The sequence below is a fragment of the Rhinopithecus bieti genome, unplaced genomic scaffold (genome assembly GCF_001698545.2).
Source record: "Rhinopithecus bieti isolate Rb0 unplaced genomic scaffold, ASM169854v2 scaffold_39900, whole genome shotgun sequence".
NCBI classification, from domain to species: Eukaryota; Metazoa; Chordata; class Mammalia; order Primates; family Cercopithecidae; genus Rhinopithecus; species Rhinopithecus bieti.
In genome coordinates this window covers 34,182-44,004 of record NW_016816297.1, presented here as the reverse complement: position 1 = coordinate 44,004, position 9,823 = coordinate 34,182, and the positions used below count along the sequence as shown (strand labels likewise).

Here is a 9,823-nt window from a genome sequence, read left to right as displayed (position 1 = left end):
TGAAAGTTGGGCCGGGCACAGTGGCTCACACCTGTAATCTCAGCACTTTGGAAGGCCAAGGCGAGTGGATCACGAGGTCAGGAGTTCGATACCAGCCTGGCCAATATAGTGAAACCCTGTCTCTATACAAAAATTAGCTGGGTGTGGTGGCACGCACCTGTAGTCCCAGCTGCTCGGGAGACTGAGGCAGGAGAATTGCTTGAACCCAGGAGGCAGACATTGCAGTGAGCCAAGATTGCGCCACTGCACTGCAGCCTGGGTGACAGAGTGAGACACCATCTCAAAAAAAAAAAAAAAATGGGAAAGTTAGGGCCATTCCAAGTCCTTTTACATGTATCTATGATCTTATGACCGTGAGTAAGTCCACAAAAGGGCTCAGTAAATGATGTTCTGCCCAATAGACTGGCCAGGAGCTAAAGGATGTTCCAGGAGCCGGCCTCTGACCTCTCTTCTGCCAGTCTGAAAGAGACTCTATTTTAGGGAGGAAGCTTGCTTTCATTTCGTAGCAAACATTCTGGGCCTCAGACAAAGAGCTTTAAAGGGTAGAAACCTTATAAAATGATGCCTTGCTGTTGTGAGAGGAGCCTACCTAGAGTCCAGCTTCAATTCTTGAGCTAAACACATTTGTTCTATCCAACCACCTACTCAAGCTCAGCATAGGGGGCATTCAGGTAAATTGATGATAACAGCTCTACCTCTAGTGACCTTAAAATCTCATTGAGTTCTGTAGGCCAGAGTTAATTAAAAGAAAAAAAATTACTAAAATCTCACTGAGGAGAGGAAACACAACAGCAAATGTAGAGAAAAAGAATACATGGTGCTGGCCGGGTGCTGTGACTCACACCTGTAATTCCAGCACTTTGGGAGGCCAAAGTGTGGATCAGTTGAGCCCAGGATTTTGAGAGTAGCCTGGGCAGTGTGGCAAAACTCTGTCTCTACAAAAATTAGCTGGGCAGAGTGGCACATGCCTGTGCTCCTAGCTACTCGGGAGGCTAAGGTAGGACGATTGCTTGAGCCCAGGAGGTCGAGGCTGCAGTGAGCCAAGATCATGCCACCTCATTCCAGCCTGGGTGACAGAGCAAGACCCTGTCTCAAAAATAATAATAATAAAAATAAAGAACACATGATGTTGACTGTGTACCTGGTGAGGGAAATTGCATGGAGTGGAGGACGGGAGTCAGACAGTGGGACAAACACAAGGGGCTACAGTGACCTAAGCAGGTTTTTTGGAGGGGCCTGGAGTTTGAACCAGGTCTGGAAGGGTGAGAAAGGTCCAACTGTGCAAAGAACAGTTAACCATGTAGAGCAGGGAAACTGCTTAGACACATGGACATGAAAATGAGAATGACCAGTTATGGAGAAAACCAGGAGGCCTGCCTGTCCAAGTCAGAGGCCCTGTGTTTGGGTATAGTGGGGCATGAGATCGGATAGTGAGGTACAAGGAGCAGCAGGCTTTAGATAAGGAACCAGCAAACTTTTTCTTTAAGGATCCACTGTAAATATTTCAGTCTTTATAGGCCACATACAGTCTCTGTTACATATTCTTCTCTTTACAACCCTTTAAAAATGTGAAAACCATTCTTAGCTTGTTGGCTTTATAAAACAGACCTTGGAAAACAGCCAACCTCTAGTTTGGATAGTGGGGGGCAGGTAAGAGTAGAAGGAATATCTAAAGGGCTTGCCACTGTACAATGGTATGAATTCTTTTAGTGGGGACAATCTGGCAGCCAAGTAGAGGAAGGGTTGAAGGTACAAAGGGGGAAAAAGAAAATGCAGAAATTAATCAATCCAGGCATGGCATAATGAGAACTTGGATAGAGCAAGTGGTGAGGATGGAGAGGAAGGTCAGAGTCTTGGGGCCACTGTAGGGAGAATAGCAAGCACCAGGTCAGCAGATGAAAGAAAGTGAATAATACAAGTCTAGGAATTTGGATCTGGAAGATAGGAAGTATGGTGGTGACATGGAAAGAAAGAATTTGGAAAAGGACCAGGTTGTGGGGGGCAGATATTATGGTAACTGTTATAACTTGAATCTGAGCTGCGGGTGAATTTCCTGAGGCAGATAAGTTTTGAACCTGCCATATTAAATCAGTTAGTCTCTAATAGAGTAGAGCAGTAAGGAGGAAATGATGGGCAAAATTGGGGATAGCAAAAAGGAAGTCTAGAATGTTTCCCAAACTAATCTCCAGTCTTTCACAATAATTCATTTATTTATTTGTCCAACTTCATTCCATAAAGGATTTGAAGCACCTTCCAGAACTCATTATGAATTATTGTGATTAGTGTAATATTCTATTCAAGATTTGTTCACAAGTTCCTGTTTCTTCAACCCAAGCAAGCAATTGCTATGATTTACTGAGTACTTTTTATGCACTAGGCGTTAATAGGCTTTTTATAAACGTTAGTTCATTTGCTCCTCAGAAGTTTCATTCTATTTTCTAACATTTTTTTCTTGATCACAACAGTGTATAATTTTTAGGAAATGTTCTGTAAGTGTTTGACTAATTATAATACATAGTCATTGAAGAAACTTTAGAAAACAGACCAAAAAAATGCTGTAATCACAACACTTAGATAACAGTTGGGCTAATGATTGGCTGTATCGCCTAGTCTTGTTCTGTCATGCTTAAAGTCAGTTCTCATGGACAGACATGCTGATCTTAGGACAGATGGTGGAAGTTGCTTTTTTGAGTATTTTTAAATCACTCGATACTGGATATAAACTTGTTCAGCTTTATTTGCCTTTCTCCCAAAAGCGGAGGATACTCTGTGACTGTGTATCGGAACAGATACCAACCCTGGTGAGAAGGTACTGACCATTCTCCCCTTTCCTCCTCGTACCTCCAGGCCTGCTATGGCATCCTCAAGGTCCCAGAAGGCAGCTGGTTGTGTCGCTCCTGTGTCCTGGGTATTTATCCGCAATGTGTGTTATGTCCAAAGAAAGGTGGAGCCATGAAGACCACCAAGACAGGGACTAAATGGGCTCATGTCAGCTGTGCCCTGTGGATCCCAGAGGTAAGAATTCATCCAGGCCTGTGAGACCATTTGCTCCAGGGTGTCCCTGTTCCCCACAACATTCAGACTGACGCAGGCTTAGTATGGAGATGCTTCATGCTTGCCCATGTTTCTGAAGTAATGGTACTTCCACTTGAGCTACCTCAGATCCTTCTTGGATGCACACGTACATGTAAGCCCATGCTGATTAATATATAGGTGGTATTCCCGTGGTGTTTGGGATAATACCCAAATATGTACATGATATTTGGGTATATCATGTATAAATTGATAAATTTGTATGAGAGGAGAGACACAAAATACCAGGGTGTGAGCAGCAGGATTTTTTAAAGTAAAACTTATGTTTAGATGCCAAATTTTAAGTGTAGAGTTTTGTGATATTTTACACATGTATGTATCTGTAACCACAACTCAGACCAAGACATGAAATACCTAAAAATAGACGTAAAGCACCCCAGAAAGATCCTCTATGCCCACTTTCCAGTCTCTATCCCCCAAGAATAACCACCATTTTTATCTCGATCATGATAGATTAATTTTGTCTGGTTTTAAACTTCATACAGTATGTATTATTTTCGGTCTGGCTAACACTCCATGTTGTGGTGTGTATTAATAGTTTATTCCTTTCTATTGCTAATATTCCATTGTATGGATATACTCTGATTTATTCACTTTCCTTTGATGGCATTTGGGTTGTTTACATGTTTAGGCTATTACAAATTGAGCAATAGCTCTTTGTCTACTGTGATAGATGCCCTTTACCTTTTTTTATTTTTATTTATTTTATTTTTTATTTTATTTTATTTTGAGACAGAGTCTCGCTCTGTCACGCAGGCTGGAGGGCAGTGGCGCGATCTTGGCTCACTGCAAAATCTGCCTCCCAGGTTCACGCCATTCTCCTGCCTCAGCCTCCTGAACAGCTGGGACTACAAGTGTGTGCCTCTACACTCGGCTAATTTTGTATTTTAGTAGAGACAGGGTTTCACTGTGTTAGCCAGGATGATCTCGATCTCCTGACCTCACCGCCTGTCTAGACCTCCCAAAGTGCTGGGATTACAGGCGTGAGCCACCGCACCCGGCCGATGCCCTTTACTTTTTGAAGCTCTTTTCAGGGCTTACACTCAATCTGCCAAAGACCCTCTTTATTCAAACTATTTCCTCTTCTTATGATTGCCTTTTTTTATTTCTTAAGCTGTGTGGATATACCACTCAGATCCTCTCCCCAACCACTATCCAAGCCAGCAGATTTGTTAGGCAGTTTAACTGCATGACAAGAGAGACTGCAGAATCTAGTTAATGGGGAGCTGATATTATATCAGTAACTCATTCTCCTTTAAGATTTTCCTGCTTTTAATCTTGTTAATATTGGTTCCAGGGGAGTTACTGTCTAATAAAGAAGCTCACAGAGTTACACTGAAAGTCCCATATATATACTTTTGTATTCCTATGGCTATAGACATCAGTATTTTTAAAAAATATTTGAATAGTAGTTTCTTTTCTTACTAAGAACATCTAGACATAAAATAAACTCAGGTTTCTGGCTTGAGAATGACTGTTTTCCAGCAGCAAATCCCCCAGCTAATAGAGTAGGCTCTCAGCTTATAAAAGTCCAGAACATGACTCAGGAAGAGCTCTTTAAAAACAAAATAAGCTTTCTCAGTTATTGACATTCTCTTATGGTTTCCAGTTCTTGGTTTCCAGTGCCTTCTGGACTATTCAAGTTCTGTTAGTTTCCTGATGTGGGCAGAACCAGCACTAGTTTGGCATCCTTATTTGACAGTTCTTCACCTTTTAAAGCTGTATCCCTCTTAAAACTCACGTATATATTTGACGGGGTAGGGGGAATGAAAATACTTGCTACCAGCAGTTGCTTGACCCCTTATTTTCACATGGAAAAGAATATTTTCATCTTTTTTTAAAACATCCCTTTCTGCTGGGTGTGGTGACTCATGCCTATAATCCCAGCACTTTGGGAGGTCGAGGCAGGCAGAACACCTGAATCCAGGAGTTTGAGACCAGCCTGGGCAACATGGCAAAACCCCATCTCTATTACAAATACAAAAACTTAGCCAGCTGTGGTGGTGCATGCCTGTAGTCCCCAGATATTCAGGGGCTGAGGTGGGAGGATCACTTGAGCCTGGGAGGTCGAGGCTGGCAGTGGGCTCTAATCCTGCCACTGCACTGTAGCCTGGATGACAGAGTGAGACCCTGATTCAAAAAGGAAAACAAAAAAAGCATCCCTTTCTTTTCAGTCCTCTCCCAAAGACTAATTTCACTTTGAAGCTACTTTGACTGAGGGAGTATGGTAAGCTCATGAGAGTTACATGGTTTTAAAGACTTTGGTTTTAAAATGTCATTCTCATCCTTTCTACTTACATTCTGCAGTCTCTTCATTACACAGATGTGCTGTTTTCCAACAATATCATGGTTCCTTTGTAAACCAAATGGAAAGACTTGTCACTGCCTCTGTTTTTCATCCTTAGTTGATCAAATGAAACAACAAGGCATGTAGCACCATCTCTTAACATAATAGATACTTGGTTTTGTGAATTTTAGTTACTTTCAGTAGCTTTCTTTGGTTCCTAAGTAAAAGTGTTCATTAAGGTAACCTTGGCTGGGCGCAGTGGCTCATGCCTGTAATCCCAGTACTTCGGGAGGCCAAGGCAGTAAGATCACTTGAGGCCAGGAGTTCAAGACCAGCCTAGGGTAACATAGCAAGACCCGGTCTCTACAAGAATAATAATAATAATTTTTAATTTTGTGGGTACATATTATATATATATATTTATGGGATGCATGAGATTTTGATACAGGCATGTAATGCCTAATAATGACATCATGAAACATGGGATATTCATCCCCTCAAGCATTTATCCTTTTTGTGTTACAAACAACCCAGTTATGTTCTTGTAGTTATTTTTATATGTACAATTAAGTTATTTTGACTATAGTCACCCTGTTGTGCTATCAAATAGTAGGTCTTATTCATTCTTTCTATCCTTTTCGTACCCATTAATTATTGCCACCCCCTGCCTGCCCTGCTCCCCCCACTACCCTTCCCACCCTCTGGTAACCATCCTTCTACTGTCTATCTCCTTGAGTTCAGTTGTTTTTATTTTTAGATCCCACAGATAAATGAGAACATGCAATGTATGTCTTTCTGTGCCTGGCTTATTTCACTTGACACAATGACCTCCAGTTCTATCCATGTTGTTGGAAATGACAGGATTTCGTTCTTTTATATGGCTGAATAGTACTCCATTGTGTATATGTACCACATTTTCTTTATCCATTCGTCTGCTGATGGACACTTAGCTTATTTCCAAATCTTGCCTATCGTGAACATTGCTGCAAAAAATATGGGAGTGCAGATACCTCTTTGATATACCGATTTCCTTTCTTTTGGGTATATACCCAGCAGTGGGATTGCTGGATAATATGGTAGCTCTATTTTTTGTTTTTTTTTTTTTTTTTTAGAATCCTCCAAACTATTCTCTATAGTGGTTGTACTAATTTACATTCCCACCAACAGTGTATGAGCATTTCCTTTTCTCCACAGTGTATGAGGGTTCCCTTTTCTCCACTCTTCACCAACATTTGTTATTGCCTGTCATTTGGATAAAAGCCAAAAAGAGTTTTTTTTTTTAATTAGCCAGGTGTTGTAGAGGCTGTGGTGGGAGGATCACTTGAACCCAGGAGTTCAAGGCTGTAGTAAGCCATGATCACACCACTGAACTCTAGCCTGAGTGACAGAGGGAGACCTTGTCTCTAAAAAAAAAAAAAAGAAAGAAAGAAAGTGAAAGGTAATCATGCCTAGTCTACACTCCTGTTCTCTCATCCCATATGTGAATTATTTATATTACTGGAAATGAGTGAAGGACTGAGCAGTGGAAATAACTTTTGTTTATTCTTGATTCCATATTAACCTTAAGAGATGTGACTTACCTCGTTTTGATGTTCTTAGCTTTATGTAACATCGTTTATGGTTTGTGAAAGGTACTTCTGGGATGCCTTGGTACTTCTGCCTTATGGTGGTATTTTATTTGTAGGTCAGCATTGCTTGTCCTGAGAGGATGGAACCGATCACGAAGATCTCCCACATCCCACCCAGTCGGTGGGCCTTAGTCTGCAACTTGTGCAAGTTGAAGACAGGGGCTTGTATTCAGGTAAGTCCCCATGAGAAGTAGTAGAGTGGGCTAACACCAAATTAGCTGGACTCACCCTCCCAGTGAGAGTGTCCTGTCTACTGAAAGGTCACTCAGGAGATTGCCCACCCACTCTTAGGGCTCTGCCATTGTACGGACCATTTCTGGAAATCCTTTTTTTGGATATTGCCTCTGGACCATTAAGCTTATTCTTTTCAATATTCATAGTGATAGTTTATCTTCATCCTTTGCTGTCAGAGCTGATGAATTAAGTGAGTTCTAAAGCTAGATGATACCATCCTGGGTGGAAACCGGCTATAATTCTGAAACAACCAGGCCCATGTTCCTTTTTTTTAGTTTCAACTTTTATTTTCAATTTTGGGGGTACATGTGCAGATTTGTTACATGGGTCTATTGCGTGATGCTGAGGTTTGAAATACATTTAGTCCCATCACCCATATAGTGAGCATAGTAAGTACCCAATAGGTAGTTTTTCAGCCCTGGTACTCTCCCTCCTCCCTCTAGTAATCCCCACTGTATTTTTCCTGTCTTTACGTCTGTGTATACCCACTGTTTGGCTCCCATTTGTAAGTGAGAACATGTGGTATTTGGTTTTCTGTTTCTGAATTAATTTACTTAGAATAATGCCCTCCAGCTGCACCCATGTTGCTGCAAAGGACATGATTTCTCTTTTTTGTTTTTTCTTTTTCCAAATTTTATTTTCTGTTCAAGGGCACTTGTCAAGGTTTGTTACACGGGTAAATTGTATGTTGCAGAGGTTTGGTGTACAGATAATTTTCTCACCCAGGTAATCATCATAATACCCAACAGGTAGTTTTTCAATCCCCACCCTCAGGTAGGCCCCAATGTCTGTTCCCTTCTTTGTGTCCATGTCTGCTCAATGTTTAGCTTCACTCATAAGTGAGAACATGCAGTATATGGTTTTCTCCAATTAGCGGAGACGTGGATGGGATTGGGAACAGCCAGTTACCTCCAGCAAAGGCACAAAGGTTGCCTTGTCTTTCCATGTTATTTCTCCTTCTATCCCAAATGTAATAAGATGGCTCTGCTGGCTAGAGGGATGGAAAGGATGACCTTTCACCTCTCAGACCTCCTGCATGTGAACTGCAAGCTGGTTGGAGTTATATTTGCCTGCCAACCTTCTTCGGCAAAGAGGGGACATATAATATCATTGCACAGTGCAGGGGTCCGCAACTGCCAGACCACAGACAAGTATTGGTCCATGGCCTGTTAGGAACCGGGCTGCACAGCAGGGGGTAAGTGGTGAGCAAGCAAGGGTTACCCGTGTGAACTCTGCCTCCTGTCAGATCAGCAGTGGCATTAGATTCTCATAGGAGCGTGAACCCTGTTGTGAACTGCGCATGCAAGGGATCTAGGTTGAGCGCTCCTTATGAGAATGTAATGCCTGATGATCTGTCACCGTCTCCCATCACCCCCAGATAGGCTCATCTAGTTGCACGAAAACAAGTTCAGGGCTCCCACTGATTCTACATTATGGTGAGTTGTATAGTTATTGCATTATATATTACAATGTAATAATAATAGAAATAAAGTGTGCAATAAATGTAATGTGCTTGAATCATCCCAAAACCATCTCCCCCCAGTCCATGGAAAAATTATCTTTCACAAAACTGGTCCCTGGTGCCAAAAAGGTTGGGGACCTCTGGCTTTAGGGATAATGACGCTAGCTAGGCGCTTTGTGAGATTTCTTGCTGTCTGGCATGACAGTATTTTCCAGGCGTATCGTGTAGATTTCTTGCTCTAGACCTGGGATTAGCTATTCCTCCAAGGAACCCAGGGTCTTTTACTGGGACGTTGTAATTGAAGAACATAATCTGGATCCCCAAAGGCCCTTTTAATTTTTTGAATTCATTCTTATATCTGACAGAATTGGCTACTTCCTCTTTTTTTTAACTTTTCTTAAATGATTTTATTTAACTATGGCACTTTAAAATAATAAAGGAAAAATATTTAAAGGAAAACTCTTTCCATGGGGACTACTACCCTAGGACATTGCCTGTGTATTTAAGCTGTTTCCTGGTTGCTGCCCATATGTGAGTCCCTTGGGGACCAAGATTGTGCATCATTCTTCTGTGAATTTCCCTGGCACAAATTAGAGTGCCTGACCATTGTTAGTGCTTAATTATGGTTTATTGAATAAATATATTCATATTTTATTGTACCATGGATTCATTTGTGATATGCATTTCCCCCTCTAAAAGTAATATATTTTTCATTTTTCAGAGTTATTATTTGGTCATTTTATAGTAGCACATTGGATTTATATCCAGTAACTTATTTTCTTTATTGTAGTCACTGCAATTTCCCCCATTTTTGCTTTTGTTGTGGGACAGGGTCTCACTCTGTCACCTAGGCTGGAGTGCAGTGACACAATCATAGCTCACTGCACCCTTGAACTCCTGGACTCAAAATGATCCTCCTGAGTAGCTGAGATCACAGGTGCACACCACTACACCTGGCTAATTTAAAAAATTTTTTTGTAGAGACAGGATTTTGCTGTGTTGCCCAGGCTGGTCTTGAACTCCTGGCCTTAGGTGATCTCCTGCCTTGGCCATCCAATCCAAAGTTCTGGGATTACAGGCATGAGCCATTGTGCTTTTTTTTTTTTTTTTTTTTTTTTT

General features: G+C 41.5%; 1 protein-coding gene across 1 annotated transcript in view; it reads left to right on the top strand.

The window, feature by feature from the left end:
* The window catches only part of JADE3 (jade family PHD finger 3), a 159,788-nt gene that overhangs the window by 128,077 nt on the left and 21,888 nt on the right, over window positions 1–9,823 (top strand). Inside the window, exons 8-9 of the mRNA XM_017854805.1 lie at window positions 2,848–3,015; window positions 7,065–7,181. Of these exons, the coding sequence (XP_017710294.1) occupies window positions 2,848–3,015; window positions 7,065–7,181 (285 nt within the window). The remainder of the gene's footprint in view (window positions 1–2,847; window positions 3,016–7,064; window positions 7,182–9,823) is intronic.